Here is a 19185-nt window from a genome sequence, read left to right on the forward strand (position 1 = left end):
ACACACACACTTAGACCATGTCCCATGTAAGATTGCACTCTAAACTGTGCTTGATTTTAATTATGGGCAAGCCAATTTTAATTAATGGAGCTAAGTTATAAACACACCTATTTATTTTTAGAGGATGATTTGTTTTTCTATATTGTAATACAGGATGAAATTGAAGAAGGTATTTTCTTCCAACAGAAAAATGGAAAGCTGAAATTTAACCTTTAAAAAAGAATTGTTTACTTTTTTCAGTATTCAAAAGGCATATACACTGAAGTTTTAAAATTATGAATATGTGTGTATAAAAGAATATAAATATGATAGACAGATAGTACTTTTTTCTAAAAGAAATGTTTAGGAGTACTCTCATTTTCCTACTCATATTGAAATACCGGCCTTCAATGAGGCTAAACTACTTCCTAATTTCCTCTTCTCTGTGTGCATCCCCATACACCCTCATAATCTGCTTGGGGAACTGTCTGGAACAGATTTTGGGGGCCCACAAGAAGAAAGAAAAAGGAAATCCTGTTGTGTTAGTGGAATGCTGCTTGCACAGTGGTGGATACTACCCTAATGTTTTGAACCTGTCGATAGCCTTAAACATATAAAAATGTGAATGCAGTCAATTAATGGAGTAGAAAGACAAATGAGAAATCTGCTCAAACATCACTTTGCAAAGCAAAAATTCAGAAATGTTGTAGCTTGTGGTAGAGTGTGGACTGTAGGGAAATCAATCACTGATGCTAACGCAGAGACAGCTAAAATACAGTTTCCTTAATGCCACAACATAAATGGGTAACTACTTCCACTGTAATCTAGTTTGGTTTTAGAAGCAGGATGTGTGCAGGAGCTTTTCATTGGAGGATTAGACACATATCACTTACATTTTTTTTTAAAAAGGGGGAATATAATAGATTTATGTGGCATATTTTATTTTACTGTACAGGATGCCTCTGTGTTTTATACAGAAAACACTGAACATTACATAGTGCTATAGTCAAATCTCTAAATCAGGGGTTGTCAACCTGGCAGGTGCCATGGCACTGGTAAAGGCTTCTATTGGTGCCCTTGTGCAGGTGCCCCAGACTCTGAGTGTCTTTTTTAAAAAAGATCCCAAAAGATGTATAAGATGTATTTGTTCCTTTTAAATTTACTTTAAAACTTCAATTTGCATTCTATTAGTGATGTGAGTTAGATTTAAAGTATGGTTGTTTTTAGTTTGTGTAATGCTACTGCTTTATTTTTGTTTTTTAAATTGATTTATGGTTTTAGTTAACTTCTGTAGACCGCCTTGAGAGAGCTTTGACATGAAAACCAGTATATAAGTGCTTCAAGTAAATAAGTAAATGGTTTGCCTTTTGATGATAAAAATGCTTGCACAAAACTCGCCCTCTGCTTTGGCTAAGCCAAAATTCAAAGTGGAAGGGGCAGAATTAGGAGGGCAAGGGCTTAATCCACCAGGAATGCTTGTAACACAAATGCAAAACGATTTTAAGTTTGCATTGGAGCTCAGCTGCTTTTTCACTGAAGTTTGTGTAGGTGATGTTCCTGTTAAATTGTGCCCCGAGCCAATAAATGAATAATAATAATAATAAATCATCAAGAATTACATTCTCTGTGCTGCACAACTGTAACATGCCCCATGTCTTTTGTGTGTTGTGAAACCGTAACTGTTGCAAAAAGTAGCTGTGAGACTTTTGACTAGACTGCCTTGGAGATATCTCATGATGCCAGTTTTGAAAATGTGCACCATAGATTTTCCCTGTAATTTGTGTAGTGCCTCAAACCAGTACTGACACCAGCCTAATGTTGTCCAGATGTTTTGGGCTACAACTTCCAGCAGTTGTAGCCAGTGCAGCCTTTGGGGAAGGCTGGCCTAGCCAGCGCATCAGCGGGTTTCAGAAGTCTTGATTTAACAATCTGGGCCCAGAATGACATCTCACATTATCTGGCATCTTCAGAGAGTCCTTACTTGGTTCATGGAAGCAGAATGAGAGCAGTTAGATCTTAGATCTTCTCTGTGTGGCTTCCCCTACCCCCACCCCTTTTTTTAGTTTCCAGAGAAGTGCACCTGCCAGCTCCTTTACGAGCTTTGGCAAATTACCCAAGATTTCCCTTTCTAGAAAGGCTTTTGAGTTTGAATTGTTGTTTCTGCTATAGAAAGGCCTTTGTATAGTTTTTTGTTTTGTTTTTTTAATATCCTTGCTCTCCATTTTGTGCTTAGTATGTTTGAATTCTTGTTTTAAGTGGTTCAGTTGCTGCCCCCCCCTTTTTTTCTTTTGTATGCTGCTGCAGGTGTATTCTCACTCGATTGAGGACTGTTGGATAGAACTATAAAATAGAAAAAAATACAATACATATATTCACTGTCTGGAAACAGGATAAGGGGATGCTAATGTTTCTACATATTAGTAATTGTATATATGACTCAGGAACATATTACTCCCTTTGCTTAAACAGAGCAAGGTTGAGTTGAGTGGGATTCTGAAGTGGCTGGCTAGACCAGAAATAGTTATTAAAAGAGCACACTTTTTAGCAAGGAAAGTTCTGAAGGTGCCCAATATACTTCTTTCTCTGATGGTAAGGATGTTTGGTCTTCCTCGATGGAAGTCCCCAAGTTGAATTAATCTGTAAAATAAATGTTTTTTGTTCATTAAATATATTTGTCACAACTATGAAATCACCACTTTGAAAACATTTTTGTAAAAGTTTATATTTGTACAAGTGAAAAATAATACTCTTAAAATGTACTCTGCATGTTGCTGTTCTTAAAGCTAGAATGTGGTAACTTTTTGGTGGGAATAGTTCTCTAGAAGCTCATTTTACAAGTGTTAAGAGTCTGTGCTTCATCTCACTGGGCATAATTAAAAGGCCCTTGCCTTAGAAAGTCCTTGGGCCCCAAGAGACTACTTTTCCTTGAGAGAGACTGAGTCCACCTTTTTGATCCTAAGAGCCCGATCCTATTCATATTTACTTGGAAGTAATTCCCACTGAGTTTAGTTGGGTGGGGTGTCATTGTCTACATAGGGTTGCTGACTAAAAGTCTTCCACAAACTCTGAAATCCCTTTCTTGGGCAAAGTCTTTCTCTGAATCACTGGGAGTGTAAATATAGTGATCCAATTCAGACATCTCATCCAAGTCCGCTAAAGTACAGGTGGGGATCCTCGGACTCACAGGTCAGTCTTTGCCCATGAGGCCATTTCCACCCAACCACACTCACATGTCAATCAGTTGATATCTCAGGTTGACATCAGCAGTGGTGGGGTTCAATCCCCCCAACCACACTCACATGTCAATCAATTGACATCGCAGGTTGACATCAGCAGTGGTGGGGTTCAATCCCCCCAACCACACTCACATGTCAATCAGTTGACATCTCAGGTTGACATCAGCAGTGGTGGGGTTCAATCCAGCTGGGCGCTGCTTTGCCTTCGCATTCCCTTCAGTGAAGAATGGAGCTTTGATTTATTGCTAAATCTTCAAACATTGATTTTGATGGTCATCTGAGCTAATCCTTGCTTTTGTGCTGACTGGGTTTGCTTGGCAATGTTTTGAAATGTCTTATATTAAGTAAGGCACTGATCTTGGTCACCCTTCTAGATGTTGGTGTGAAGTAATATCAAACATTAAAGCAATGGGGGTAGTGATCAACACTGAAGATTTTGTTCAAGTCTGTAACTAATTCCGTTGACCCTGAATGGCAGCACCTGAATTAGGCTTGTGGGTATCAGCAAGCTGCAAAAAATACACTCAGTTTTTCAGTTGTAGGTGTATCTAGTAGAACTGCTGTAATGTACATTTAGTGTTTGTGGTGGTGGGTTTGTTTATTTTCAAAAGTTTAATAGTAAGTTTGAAGGTCTGCAATACAGTTAAAATATAATGCTATAGAATAACCTATATAAAATACAATTATGGATGTTTTGGAATATGATTGTGCCCTTCAAATCAGAACTTAATAGTCTGGTTCTATGGTGCGTTCTATTTATTTAAGAAGTCCTCAGTTTATTAAGTTTCACTGAGCTGCTAAATTAAAGCAATTTACAGTTTTTTAGCATTGTATGATTGTACAGTATGAAGTTCTACATAGTGAAAAATCCTTGCTCTTTATTTCAGTTATCTAGAAAAGTACGAGAAAGTACATCACTTTGGAGAGGATGATGATGAGGTACAACCAGGCAATCCAAAGCCTCAACTTCCTATAGGTGCAATTCCATCTTCCTATAATTACCAGCAGCACAGCGTGTCAGGTAAATTTTGACAAATTAGTCGATGGTAGCGCCATTTGTCCTTGATTTCCGTTGGACAAATGGCACAAAAAGCCTACAGGTGCATTGTTGCTAATCATGTATTTTTGCCTTTATAAATAGATTTTCTTCGACAAAGTTATGGGCTATCTATGGACTTTAATTCGCCAAATGACTATAGTAAATTGGTGCTTTCTCTGTTATCTGGACTCCCAAATGAAGTGGACTTTGCTATTAATGTGTGCACTCTTCTATCAAATGAAAGCAAACACGTTATGCAGCTTGACAAGGACCCCAAAATCATCACTTTGCTGCTTGCTAACGCTGGGGTATTTGATGACAGTAAGTTTCTACTTTGAATAATCCTTTGATGAGCAAGTGTATGCAGCAGAGTTGTTTCCTTGTTCCTCTTTTCCTTCTGCATGCTCTGTCTTTTCCCATCTTCTATCCTACCTGTTTCATAATCCTACAAAAGAAGAGTCCTGTTGAATCAGACTGATGATTCAGCATCCTGCTTTCAGCACTGGCCAACCAGATGTTTCTGGGATGCCTACAAAAGTCTGTGAAGGCAGCAGTCTTTAACATCACTGCGTCTCTTCCCAGCTACTGACATTCAGAGGAATCCCAGCCATGCATCTGTACATTCCATTTAGCTCCCATGACTAAGTCTGTTGATAGATCTGTGCACATCCTTGATTGTCTATAGCGCTATTATTCTAGAGGATATTTCCTTTTCAGTCCCTTTCCTAATGGTTCCCAACATAGAATTTTCTTTCTTTCCTCAGCCTTAAACAAATAGTTACTACATTTCTGAGAAAAGGTGCACAAGACAGGGCTATTAATAGCAGCCTAATACGTAGAAACAATATTCCAATAATTTCATCTATGAACCAACCCCTGAACTGAGGGGATATTTTGGATTGGTACTTGACCCTAAAGTTCTCGCAAGTCACTGGTGAGATGATACACTAAAGTTAAAATGACGCTGATTCTATTACCTCCAGTAAGCTGACCCACTTTTTGTCCAGTAGTTCTGTATCCTGCAGTGTTCTGCTGCTGAGATCCTTCCGGTCTCATTGCTTCTATAGCACACTTGTGCAAGTTTTTGTAACTTTCTTTTCTTTCTTTAATATTTCACAATAGTTTGACTTTCAAACAAGTTTCAGTATTTCAAGCATCTCTTGTGTTTTCTTGAAATGGTTAATCATGTCTTGCTTTCTTAGTCTAGAGTAGAACAAGGATCATGGCCAAATATGTGTTTATGAAGACTGGAATAAACAAACTAATGGGGTTTTGGGGAGGGGGGGAGTTATTTGTTTCTTGCAGCCAGAGATTTAGGTGAGAATAATTGCTGAAGAGATGTGCTTTTGAACCACTGGTAAAAGGACATGTATGCAGCTACTGGCCACATTTGGATATCATACTAAACCATAGGTTAATGTAGGATGCATGAGCTGCAGCAAGCCTTGGGCTGTTGCCCTTCTCCCTACTTCTGATTTGGCTACAAAGAGGAATTAGGAAACTTCCACTTCCAGGTTAGATTTGCTGCTGCTTGTTGTCTTCAGACTACACAAACTTTGATTATGCATAATGCTTCATGAATTATGAAGCTGGCTTGTTAAACAAACCATAGTTAGCATTAACTGCTGCACCCAAAGGAGAAGAGACTGAGAAGAGACTGCATTGCTGAAGAAGAGGAAAAAAGAGTGGAGTCTTACTGAACTATGGTTGAGTGTGACATCTGAATACAGCCATTATATTTATTGAAACTGACAGAATTTGATGTTGAACTCCTGCCATAAAGGCCAATTTGGATTAAATCAGAGAGTCTGCAGCTGGCCAGCTTCCAGCTGAAGACAGAACTAAACTTCCTGTGTAAAATTTTACTCTGGTACCTAGAGAAATGTGTGTTGCAACATAGCTGTATAACACTATTATCACTCCAAAAAGAGAGCATAAGAGATGCATTTTTTGGTGGTGGTGGTGTTTCACATCTGCCTTAAAAAAAGATTCCATATTGCGGGCATATTGCAGAGAGTAAATTTTAGGATTTGAATTCTATGCAGCTGCTTGTTATCAAACTTTGATCAGCATTGCATATAAGTCAGTTGTCCAGATCCTAAAAATCAAGTATTTAGACTTGAAGAGTGCAGTCTGAAGGCTCAGGTATGCAGAGATTTCCCATTCTCTGTAATAAAGGAGACACTCCATTCACACATGTCAGTTTCTTGTGCATATAGAACATTCCTTTGTTCAGAGAATAGGATGAGCCTTGGAACTAACTACATCAATTCCTGTGGTTATCTCAAATAGTTCAATGAACCTTTTAGGGTTTAGCCCAGGGGTATTCAACCTTTTTATACCTACTACCCACTAATGCATCTTAGAAAGGAACCAGGATGCCTTCTTTACATACACTGTAGGATCTGAATGTGGACAGATTTCTAGGTGTCTGCATTTCCACTTGGTTTTTTTTAAGTAGGTTTCTAGGCAGGCTGGAAACTGTAGACAGAGGACACCAACATGCAGGGAATTGTGTGCACCTAAGAAATATGTGGCTTGAAGTTATCGCCTTTTTGCCATGCTAGTTCCTTTCAAGAAAATTCTACTTTGTGCGAGAACTCAAATATGATATTCAGATCAAAGCAAGCAAAATGAACAGCTTTATGCAACTAAGCAAGTTTCTTTGAATGTTATTTGCATAATGTTTTTAAGCACAACATTTGAATTTTCATAACGTAGAGTTTACTTCTTCAGCATAGATTTTTCACTCATTTTTTCTTCTTCCTGGCTTGTTTAGCCTGTGGCATAATTATAGCAGGTAGTTCCTTTATTATTCAGGATTGATAAAAGAACTCCCCCCCCCCCCATTCTACTTAACAGCAGTCCAATTCATGCAGCTTTAGATGAGTTGATATAATGGGCTATTGCCCTTCAAAAGAAAGCACTCTTCTCCATGTTGTAAATACCCCACTCCAAGCAGAAGACATAACTCAAAACAATTTTTAAAAAATATTTATGCTACTTCTAATAAACTGTAATATTGGTAGTAGAAAAGTATATTGCAACTGAATAAGATTGGCTGGCCACAGTACCGCAAAATTACACTGTTTTCAAATTATCTATAGTATTGTCACAGCTGTTTATGGACAATTTTTAATTGTAACTTTAATGCTTTTTAACTCATAGCTTTAGGTTCATTTTCTACTGTGTTTGGTGAAGAATGGAAGGAGAAAACGGATAGAGATTTTGTTAAGGTAATTTTTAAAAATATAGTTTTAAAAACAGCATGTCAAAAAAAAATGTGTGATAGAGCCTTACAGTTTAACAGTGCAGCTTAAACATTGTGCTTAAATAGTAGTGACAAAGCTAGACTAAAGAGAAGGGAATTTTATTTAGAGTGGATCAGATAAAGAGCTCTCAGGTATTTCAAATAAGTGGGTAGGAGCAGGGATAGATTGAAAGCTTCCTTCTCCCCAGTAGGTGCTGCTGGAGGTAATAATACAGCGACTGTGTTATTGTAGATTAGTATTGAGAAACAGCATTTAGAATGTGTGAAAGTCTCCTTAGTCAGCTCCAAAGTTATATGTACAACTTCAGCTGAGTTTCACGCAACCAAGTTTGCACATCCATGTCAGTTATTTTGTTGAGCGTGGATAGTGTTCACGATAGGCTGTGTGTACTGTTCCTTGAGAAGACACTGCATTGTTGCATGTTGCACACCACCACTCAGCCTTGTATGCCATATGTGTGTGATAAACAATTCAGGTGGTTACTGTGCCGTGAGCACTATATACTAGGCCCCAAAATATAGCATTTCATGCACACAGTGGATGTATTAGAGATGCTTTATTTAAGAGCCCCAAAACATTTGTTTGCCCACTAGAGGGCACGATCAGCTGTATTAATCCACTAACAAGAAAACTTAAGGTAAAGCATCTTTTTGTGTTAATATGTAAGAATTATTAATTACTTCATCAGTTTTTGCAACAAGCAAATAATGACAGTACAGGTGGATTGTATTATATATGTTCATGTGTTGATGAAAATAATCCAGAATTTGACACTTTTGAAACCAAATTTGAGGCACTTGAGATCATAAAAACGAAATACATTTTAAAATATGTAATTTAATTTTATTGACAGAAGTGTGTGGAACTAAAAAGGACCTCTGTATCTATGAAGTAAATGTGACTTTTCTGCCCAGATTTAACATTTCTTAGGCACTAGTGAAAAAGTTTCCATATATACATTTTTCAGGCAATTAACTAATACTATTTTAAATATAAATCTATTTCACAGAGAAAAAAGTATAAAGTCTGAAGATAAGATTAATAACAATAGGAGAAATGCGGAGAATGTCAATTTGCCTTCATAGCAAAAATGGTAGCATTCAGCAATTAAAAATGGTTTCTTGCTGAGGGTTTTATCTTTATCTCATTGAAATATTGGTTTTCTAATAAAAACATCTGTTTGAGAAAAGTGTCCAAAGTTTTATTCGTCTAGCAGTTGTAGCACAGCACCACTTAAAATTGAGGCCATGTCCCTTCACTGCAAACAGTTGTTAATGGCAAAGGATGCATGCAATCCCATATTGCCTGCCAGCTCATACTTTCCACTCAGTTAAAAACAATACAAGCTTGGAGGAAGTGGAATGGGCCAGAATTTGGTAGCTGTACAGTGGTACCTTGGTTCTCAAACTTAATCCGTTCTGGAAGTCTGTTCCAAAACCAAAGCATTCCAAAACCAAGGAGCACTTTCCCATGGAAAGCAATGCAAAACGGATTAATCTGTTCCAGCCTTTTTAAAAAAACCCTAAAACAGCAATTTAACATGAATTTTGCTGTCTAACAAGAACATTGATCCATTAAATTAAAGCAATAATCAATGTACTGTACTATAAAATAAATAAGAGTATTGTAGATGATTAAAATTATTTTTTCCCCTTACCTGCACTGATGATAGTCATTGTTTGGATGGGGGGGGGGGGCTTTTATCCATTTCCACAGTCACGCAGTCAATCAACCAATCAGTAGCTGAACTGGATTTCACACAGTCAAAAAAACAAATTCACCAAAACCACAAAATAAATAGCAAAAAAGCGCCAAACTTAATCTGTTCCGGAAGTCTGTTTGACTTCCAAAATGTCCGAAAACCAAGGCGAAGCTTCTGATTGGTGCAGATGCCCCAGAAACAATAGCCAACAGCCACATCGGACATTCGGCTTCTGAAAAACGTTCATAAACCTAAACACTTGCTTCGGGGTTTTCAGCATTTGAGATCCAAGGCGTTTGAGAACCAAGGTACCACCGCAATAGCCTGGTGCACTGAATGACTATGCATTCATATTGCTGGGTTGGGGAACGCTCTGTTTGCATCTTTTGGGGGATCCTTCTACATATGGGTGCTGTGCTTCCAGGGGAAAGAATTGTGTCCCATGTCATTTGGTCGTTACACCAAAAAGGCCACAAATAGTTATTGCTAGGGGTGCATAAATAAATGTACCAAATTATATGTGTTTGACCTGTTACATCCGTTGAATATTTGTGTCCCGAGGGAAGATAGTCCAGGAATGTCTCATTGTTTAGTGACAGCAGTAACAGGAGCTTCAGTTATGTTGTGAGGATTTTTTTAATAGGAAGCTTGGATGTTTTCCAAAATCTATTTATAATTGTTACAGTGTATCTAGTATGATAGCACAGTTTTAAAAAGAATTACTTAGGGAATGCTGTTTAGTAACACTGCTTCTAAAATTAGCTATATTTTGGAAATTCTATTTTTTCCTTTTTTAATATTTAGTAGTATAGTGCACCCTACTTAAATGCTTAATTGTTTCATGTTTTAATGAAGGCGTGCATTAAGTGGATTTTAGACGTGTCATTTCTATTACTGTACATTCAATAATTGATAAAGAGATCATGTTTGCATAAATTGTTATATAGTGTTACATTTTATTTTCTTCTTTGATTTCCCCCCCAGATAGTGGAATAGTGTTTAAGTTGTTCTTTTTATGCTTGCTCTCCCAACCAATTGTGAATTAGCTGCACTTTCTTGCCATGATATTTACAGTGACACTACATACGAGTTTCATTTAGAGATAGAAGAACAAGAGACTGATAGGATTAAAAATAAGCATATAACAAAAGGTGGCAGATGGCTTAGAGTTTTGTTATTCATGCTGATGTCTTTTACTTTTAAACATGAAATTATTTTGTGTCAGTGGTTGTTTTGATTTAAAATGATACTGTAGCATTGGCCATCAAGAATGGGGAGCAAATGTCCTTCTAGTTGTTATTGGGACTTCAGCTTCCACCAGCCCCAGCAAGCATAGCTAATAATCAAGGGTGATTGAAGTAATATGGAGTCATAGTCCAAGACTATCTATAGGTTCGCAGCTTATCCCAAATTGAAAGAAAATAAATTGAGCACATTAAATAAAAAGATGCAAATATCCAACCAAAAAAAATTGGATGGTATTTGTTTGTTAAAGAAAGGCACAACATGAATAAGTTTTTGAAGTGCATAATTCTGTCACTTCACATCTGTAGCTATGCAGCTAAATGCTGAAGGCAAAATAGTACTTTTGGGTCAGGAGTGTACAATCCTGCACTGTAATTTTATCATGATTTTTGCTTCATAACTAAGTTATTGTAGGTAGGTAGATAGATAGCTAGATACCGTATTTTTCACTCTATAGGACGCACCGGCCCATAGGACGCACCTAGTTTTTTGGGGGGGGAATAAAGAAAAAAAAAAATTCCCCCCCCCCCCCAGCCGCGGATATCTGCCCGAAGCGTGGGGCGCTCTGCTTCAGCGCGCTCCAGGCAGCAGGCTGCTATCCGCAGCCTAGGGAGCCCTGCGGGAACTCCCGCGGGCTCCCCAGGCTTGCGGATATCTGCCTGCGGGAACTCCTGTGGGCTCCCCAGGTTTGCTGATAGCTTCCTGAAGCCTGGCGAGCGAGAGGGGTCAGTGCGCACCAACCCCTCTCGCCCTCCACGCTTCAGCGAAAGTCTGCATTCACCCCATAGGACACACACAGATTTCCTCTTCATTTTTGGAGGGGAAAAAGTGCGTCTTATAGGGCGAAAAATACGGTAGATATATTGTCCAGTAACACCTTAGAAACCAACTAAGTTTGTTCTTGGTATGAGCTTTTATGTGCATGCACACTTCTTCAAATACACATTTTGTAATCAGATACACATACTGATATTGTAATCAGTCTCATCATTTCCCCCGCATCACAATGGGTTTTTCAGACTGCTACCTTGTTCAAGGAAACTTTGCAATAAAAAAATAAATCAATGTTTGTTTGTTTTTGTTCAGTTTTGGAGGGATATTGTTGAAGATAATGAAGTACGTGACCTCATTTCAGACAGAAACAAATCTCAAGGTGAGTTACGTCAAATGAACATTGGATTATATCTGGGGTATCTAGAGCAGAAACTGTTCAAGTGAATGTGTTGTCTTTTATAGATGCTACACCAGAAGACTGGATATGGGAGTCTTTATTTCATCCACCACGCAAGTTGGGCATTAACGATATCGAAGGACAACGGGTTCTCCAAATTGCAGTGATTTTACGAAATCTTTCCTTTGAGGAGGGAAATGTAAAGCTGTTGGCAGCTAATCGTACCTGTCTTCGTTTCTTATTACTCTCTGCTCACAGTCATTTTATTTCTCTAAGACAGTTGGGGCTTGACACATTAGGAAACATTGCCGCAGAGGTAAGAAACAAATTCAAAATATGCTCTTTATGAGTTAAAAGGCTTGAATCCCAAGGCTGGATTGAGTTTAAACATTAAGGATTCTCATATAAAAGGGGACTGGAGATCTTCCAGACTCTTTCCTGTTGTTTCTTATTATCTCTTCAAATATTTTCGAGAACAGCAAGTTTCTGCAGATATTTTTAGTCCACTGAAATTGTATCCCTGTGTTCTTCATAGCATGTACTTGTAATCATGGAATGCCTCATTTGGATGTAAAGATATGGGTTGTTTGTTTTGTTTCAAAGTAGTATCCCTGTTCTTTGACTGGAATGAGATTAAACAATTAGATTTCATACCCTCACCCGAAATGTAACCCTTCACTAAATCAAAATCCACAAATTGTCAATAATACTTTTACATTTAACACTGAAGATTGGCTACTGTTCTCCTAGCTTGCGCCCAGTGCATTCTTAATACAGTAAAAGTGGCTGTTTTAGACTTCCTTTGTGGTGTATTCAAAAGGGCCCTAATCTCTTCAAATTCTGGAAATGTCCTATACATTTAATGCTTATTTTTCCTGGTATGTTTAAAGCTATTGGCTGGCCTTCCAATATAATCTAAACAAGCCATAAAGTAGTGCAAACAAAGCCATACAGAACAATCCTATACATGCTTACTCAAAAATAAATCCTTTTGTTTTCACTGGGGCATAGTGCCAGATAAGAACAGATAGAACTGTAACCTTAGGCTGCAGTCCTCTGCACATTTACTTGGCAATAATTTTCATTGAACTTAGAGAGAATTTTTAGTAGAAATGAATGGATTTGGACTGTTATTTCCTTTTGCTTTCAAAATTTCATACACGAGACTGAATTTAGTGGTAATAAAAACAGTGAAAGTTAATGAAGAACAAGCTTTACTTATCCACAGTAGTGGAAATGATATAGCATCCATTTGAAAATGTTTTCAGTATTCAATGTGACATCTTTCTAATCATTTCGGTGACTGTAAATATTATTCTCCATTATAAGTACATCACTCAGGTAAAAGTGCTTTCTTTCTTTTTCAGCTTCTATTGGACCCTGTTGATTTCAAAACAACTCATCTAATGTTTCATACTGTTACAAAATGCTTAATGGCAAGAGATAGATTCTTAAAAATGAGGGGTAAGCTGTTATGTGGTTATTACTTCTAATCTGGATAATTGAGGATAAATATGTTTGGTTCTAAAATATTTGTTTTTGTTTCAGGCATGGAAATCTTGGCTAATCTTTGTAAAGCTGAGGACAATGGTGTCTTAATTTGTGAATATGTAGATCAAGAATCCTACAAAGAAATCATCTGTCATCTCACTTTGCCTGATGTGTTACTTGTCATATCAGCTTTGGAAGTGCTCTATATGCTCACTGAAATGGGTGAAGTGGCTTGTACTAAGATAGCAAAAGTTGACAAAAGCATAGGTAAGAGCAATTTTTTGAAATTATCAATATCCTTAGCTATAGGCTCACAGACATGTTTCTTATTAAGTAAACAACAGTTAGTACAGTTCAGTGGGTAGAGAGTTTGAGTTGGATTGTAAAGGCATTGGTTCAAGTTCCCATTGTGCCATAAACTTATTGTGCTGTGATCTTAAAAGGTAAAGGTACCCCTGCCCGTACGGGCCAGTCGTGTCCGACTCTAGGGTTGTGCGCCCATCTCATTTAAGAGACCAGGGGCCAGCGCTGTCCGGAGACACTTCCAGGTCACGTGGCCAGCGTGACGAAGCTGCTCTGGCGAGCCAGCACCAGTGCAGCACACGGAAACACCGTTTACCTTCCCGCTATAAAGCGGTACCTATTTATCTACTTGCACTTAGGGGTGCTTTCGAACTGCTAGGTGGGCAGGAGCTGGGACCGAAAGATGGGAGCTCACCCCGCCGCGGGGATTCGAACCGCCGACCATGCAATCGGCAAGCCCTAGGCGCTGAGGTTTTACCCACAGCGCCACCCGCGTCCCCACTGTGATCTTAGCCAATTCCTATTTCACAGACACTGTTACCCATTTGCAAAGTTGGAGTCATACATTCCCCCCCCCCAAAAAAAAACCCACCAACACAAACAAGAACTGCAAAGGACTTTTGAAAATTAAAAGTGCTACATAAAAGTAAGGCTGTTGCAGTGCAGTTTTTTGTCATTTGCACCAAAGAAATGCATATTTTTCAACGAGGAAAGTTGCACAAAACTGTGCACAAAATAAATTATGCCAATAAGTAAGTTGTGTAAACTTGCTTAGTTTGCATGCTTTGTTCTGATCACAGTAGTTGAGTATTTACAGAAAGAGGGTGGATGCAAAGAGTGATACAAAGTCAAGAAAAGTTAATAGTAAACTATGGAAGGTAGCAGATTAATATGCAGGTAGCATGACTAAAAACCACCAACGAAGGATAAGTAGCCTTGGAGGACACCAAATGACTATCTTGTGATCTGAAGGCTCTTTTGATACTTTCCATTTTTGTCCATTAGAACATGGGTAGGCAAACTAAGGCCCGGGGGCCGGATCCGGCCCAATCGCCTTCTAAATACAGCCCGTGGGCGGTCCGGGAATCAGCGTGTTTTTACATGAGTAGAATGTGTCCTTTTATTTAAAATGCATCTCTGGGTTATTTGTGGGGCCTGCCTGGTGTTTTTACATGAGTAGAATGTGTGCTTTTATTTAAAATGCATCTCTGGGTTATTTGTGGGGCATAGGAATTCATTCATATTTTTCTTCCAAAATATAGTCCGGCCCCCCACAAGGTCTGAGGGACAGTGGACCAGCCCCTTGCTGAAAAAGTTTGCTGACCCCTGCATTAGAATATGGTTTCTTTTAATACCTTAGATTCTCAAGAGTCTATACTAAGTACTGGATTCTATGTCTGATGCTATGCTTTATTATCAAGTTGACACATTCATAAGAAACATGGTCTTCCTAGAACATCTTCAAATAATTGAATCTGTTCCCCCCCACCCAAGATTATACTAAATGACAAAAGCAGATATCTGGATTCTTCAATTATGATTTCAGTATAATACCTCCTTTGAGGGGTTTTTACAATCAAGTAGTATATAAAATTATGAGTTAAATGCAATAATAAATACCAGGCCAAGAAAAATGCATATACCAAACTTATAAAGGTATTTTCATTTTCATCAGTTGAATAGAGAAAGCGTAATAAATGAATTGTCCTTCAGTTTCTATGGTGTTAATATTAATATGTTTAATATTAATGATTCAGATACATTAGTATGTCTGGTCTCAATGGACATCCAGATGTTTGGATCAGATGCACTCGGGGCTGTAAAACTTGTCGAACATCAGAGTACAAGCCATCTACTCTCCGATATCAGGCAGCAGCAAGTGGAGCAGGTTCCATCACATACTACCCCAGGTTAGTATTGCTGTTGCTAAACAAATTATATAAAAATTATATTGTATAGTGTATGGTGTTCACCTTTTACTGCATTGTTGGGGATCCTCCAGCCCGTGGACCTAATTAGGCTAGCCAGGCCTCCCAGTTGGGCACACCAGGCCACTTTGAGCTAGCTACACCCACCTGTTAATTCATCAGACGTCAGGTATGGGCTAGATAAAGCCATGGCTGCAAAGGAACAATTGGGAGCCTTAGAGTGTTTCTTTGGGACCCTGGCTTGCATTCAGCCCTGATGGCTTTGGACACCAAATAAATGCAAGCTCCACTACCTTCAGGCAGAGTTGCTCTCAGGAAAACAAGTCCAAAATATACGTTTGAGAAATAGTAAGGGGTGGAAACTAAACAAATGAAAAGGGTGGTGAGGTGGTGGTTTAAATCCTTGACCCTGACTGTTATTTCTGTTCCATAGCATCAAGAGCACCACATGTTGCTCCACCACCAGGAATAGTAGAAATTGACAGTGAAAAATTTGCATGCCAGTGGTGAGTACACAATTCAAGGATTTTAATGCTGAGAGAGAAAGCCAACCATAGGAGAATGTTTAAATTTAAAATATTTTCATTTTAAAGGTTGATGTATATTTTAGAAATAAAAATATTCTGATGTTGTTTAGAAGAAATATTAATCAGCTAATTTGAACATTGCTGTGTAGTAGTGCACAGCCTTTTCAAGAAAGGCTGAATGATACAATATTCCTTTCTATTTTAAGTGTCTTGGTTTTCAGATAAGAGCATAAAGCATTTAATTATATCTTCACAGCAAGGGGCTTGATTTTTACCCCTGTATTAAGATGGCTGTTGTATGTTCTGCTCTTTCTTTCTTTCTTTCTTTCTTTCTTTCTTTCTTTCTTGTTACATCCCGTGCTTAAATGTTTTCATAGATTTGCACATTTTCATACATAAGCACTATGTTTCTCGCTCTCGCTCTGTATGTGTGTGTAGTTCAGAAATGTTTATATCAAGGAAGCACAGCTTAGTGCGATATTTTTTGTTGAAGAAACACTGATATATTAGCCTTTACATTAGGCCACCATAGCACCATCCTATACTATATTCATTGGAATATAAAATTCATTATCATACTGTAGGAATAAGCAACTGTATAGTCTTTTTCAAGAGGTGCCAGACCTACTGTATTGCCATGTGTACAGGTGCCTACCAGGCTGCCTGTGTAACTGGAAAACATTCCAAAGTAATATCAAAGCCATGAAGAGACTTTATTTTGCAGGGCAGTGGAAGAGATCCAAAGGCCAGCCAGTGCCCCATGGAACTGGAGTTGCATCCAGAGGCTCTGTGTCAGAAATGTAGATGTAGGAAGTGCTTCTTAAAAAGTTTGAAAAACATGGTTGCAGAACAGTAAGCCAGTTAGTTTTTGCATATGTGCTTATATAGTTTGTTTCTCTCTCCCAAATCGTTTCCTTAGGTTGAATGCCCATTTTGAGGTCAATCCAGATTGTTCAATCTCCCGAGCTGAAATGTACTCTGAATACCTCTCCACGTGCAGCAAACTAGCTCGCGGTGGAATCCTAACATCAACTGGATTTTATAAATGTCTTCGGTAAGTTTAACTTATTCACAGAATAAATCACAGCCTGGGGATGTGTGGTGTTCTGCAGTTTGTATTGATTTGCAAATTTAAGGAGAAAGTGTGCTATGGATATGACCATCTTGTATTGTTAAAGGTGGTAGTTGTTGGTATAACCATTGTTTTTGCTATTTTCAAACATTCCGTGTGGGTTTTTCATTTTATCTTAGCTATCTTTTGAAAACCCAAACCTAAAACTTGGAGCCAAGAGTCTGGGAGACCTTCCTTTGAACCTGCTGATCTATAAGAAAAAGTAGCTGTGGGATGCAAGCAGCATACTATGCGGAGGAAATCTAGAACATTTTATAGTGCTTTTTCTTTCTTGCCTTAGATTTCCACCTCGCCCTTAAATAGCAATCATTGCCGTGGCCCATATGTACTCCATTGCCTTTTTGAAATTTTCTCAGGCTTAGAAGGCACAGTTTCCTTCCTGTGCTGTTCCCTGTTTTAAAAATAACTGGATGGAATTCAGTACTATTTTTCTTCCAGCACTCGTTTTCTGTCTCCCTCTGATCCATTCTTCTTCCCAAGTGCTCCACTACTGTGTTCTCTTCTCCATACCAATTCCATTGCCAATGCCCACACTTCCTTGGTGCTGAAACATGAACTGATCATTGCTTACAGCAGGCTTGGTTGGGAAGCACTGATATAATCGCTACTTCAGAAGCCTCACGTTTGGCAGGAAACTGAAATGTCCATCAATTGCCTTGAGGAATGGTTTTTCTGACGTAGTTTACCACAATACTTAGAAAATATACTTGCATACAAAGCTAGATTTTATGCTCAGAAGATTATTGAAAAAAACTAGCAAAATGAATTAGTATATCACTGCTACCAATAATGTGTTTGTTTGCTTGCTTGTGTTTGGCAGAACTGTCTTTCCCAATCACTCAGTGAAGAGAATAGAGGATACAAATAACAATGGGCAGGCACATATTCATGTGTTAGGAGTGAAAAGGAGGGCTATACCTCTCCCTATTCAGATGTACTATCAGCAACAACCTTCGACAACCCCCGTCCTTCGGGTTGATTCTGTTCCCGATGTAGCTCCTTCTCCTTCACCAGCAGGTAATTTATACACTGTGAATATTTTATGCTGAGTTTTGAATTGATTCAGAGCATAAAATGTTGGGCTGGTTCAAGTACTGCAGTGTTATGTCGTACGTTGACCAAGAGTCGCGCATGTTTTGGGATGGTGCTGCCCTAGGTGGCAAGGTTGGAGTCATGCAGGGGCAGCAGCAGGAGCATAATGCCAGTATGCTTTGTCCATCAGTGAACCCACACAGCCCCAACTTCTCCACCACCCCATGCGGCTAAACAGGAGTGACACCCGTGTTGGGAAGGCAGGTCTGGCCACTATACATGCTGCTACCTATTGTTGTTGTTGTTTAGTCGACTCTTTGTGACCCCATGGACCAAAGCACACCTGTCTTCCACTGCCTCCCGCAGTTTGCTGCTACCCGTAGAGACATATATACCCAGTGTGGCATGGGAACTAAGGTTACACGCACATGCATTCTGGCTCTTTTCTGCATCTAGAGTCTGGTGCAGTTGATTATGTATAGCCTGCCATATGATCCTTCCACTACAAACAGAAGGCATGCAGATCATATGGGTGAGACATTCCTGCTGATGTGCAGGCCAGTACCTGACATTCTACATGGAGGCTGAGGGGGAGCCTGTGTTCCAAAGCCATGTGTTTACTAAGTTGCCCTGGAACTGTGATTTTTTTCTTTTCAAAAGCAAGATATACATGATATAAGTGTACTGCATGGTGGGCTGGTGTGTGAAATCACCGTATTTTTCTGTCTATAAGACGTCCCCTATTTTTGGGGACTCAGATTTAAGGAAATGGGGGGAGATGTATCCATGTATAAGACGCCCCCTAATTTTTGACATTTTAAAGGGGAAAAACCTAGTCTTATACACGGAAAAATACGATATGCAGATATACATATACACAACCCTGGAGACAACACTACAATGCTTTGGAAACCATTTTTCTGGGGGTAGAGGAGATTACTTCAGCTGGTTTCCATGTTAGTTGATGTAGATAATGCAAATTATTATTTAACAACTTAAATCGTAAGCCTGCATTTTGTAGCACACTGATGTTATCCAAAAGCAGGTCATGTGTACCTGGCAAACTGGGCATTCAGCTGGGGTGAACCATAACAACAACAACAATTTTATTATTTATACCCCACCCGT

General features: G+C 38.8%; 1 protein-coding gene across 4 annotated transcripts in view; it reads left to right on the forward strand.

Moving 5' to 3' along the window:
* Positions 1-19185, forward strand: part of ARID2 (AT-rich interaction domain 2) — a 101456-nt gene that overhangs the window by 56433 nt on the left and 25838 nt on the right. For all 4 annotated transcript variants that reach the window (XM_083399275.1, XM_083399273.1, XM_083399274.1 and 1 more), the window contains 11 exons: positions 4103-4236; positions 4357-4575; positions 7423-7490; positions 11560-11626; positions 11710-11960; positions 13012-13108; positions 13193-13402; positions 15196-15348; positions 15800-15872; positions 16813-16947; positions 17846-18042. In XM_083399275.1, coding sequence (XP_083255401.1) covers positions 4103-4236; positions 4357-4575; positions 7423-7490; positions 11560-11626; positions 11710-11960; positions 13012-13108; positions 13193-13402; positions 15196-15348; positions 15800-15872; positions 16813-16947; positions 17846-18042 — 1604 coding nt within the window. The remainder of the gene's footprint in view (positions 1-4102; positions 4237-4356; positions 4576-7422; positions 7491-11559; positions 11627-11709; positions 11961-13011; positions 13109-13192; positions 13403-15195; positions 15349-15799; positions 15873-16812; positions 16948-17845; positions 18043-19185) is intronic.

The sequence above is a fragment of the Podarcis tiliguerta genome (genome assembly GCF_965153285.1).
Source record: "Podarcis tiliguerta genome assembly, chromosome: 10".
NCBI classification, from domain to species: Eukaryota; Metazoa; Chordata; class Lepidosauria; order Squamata; family Lacertidae; genus Podarcis; species Podarcis tiliguerta.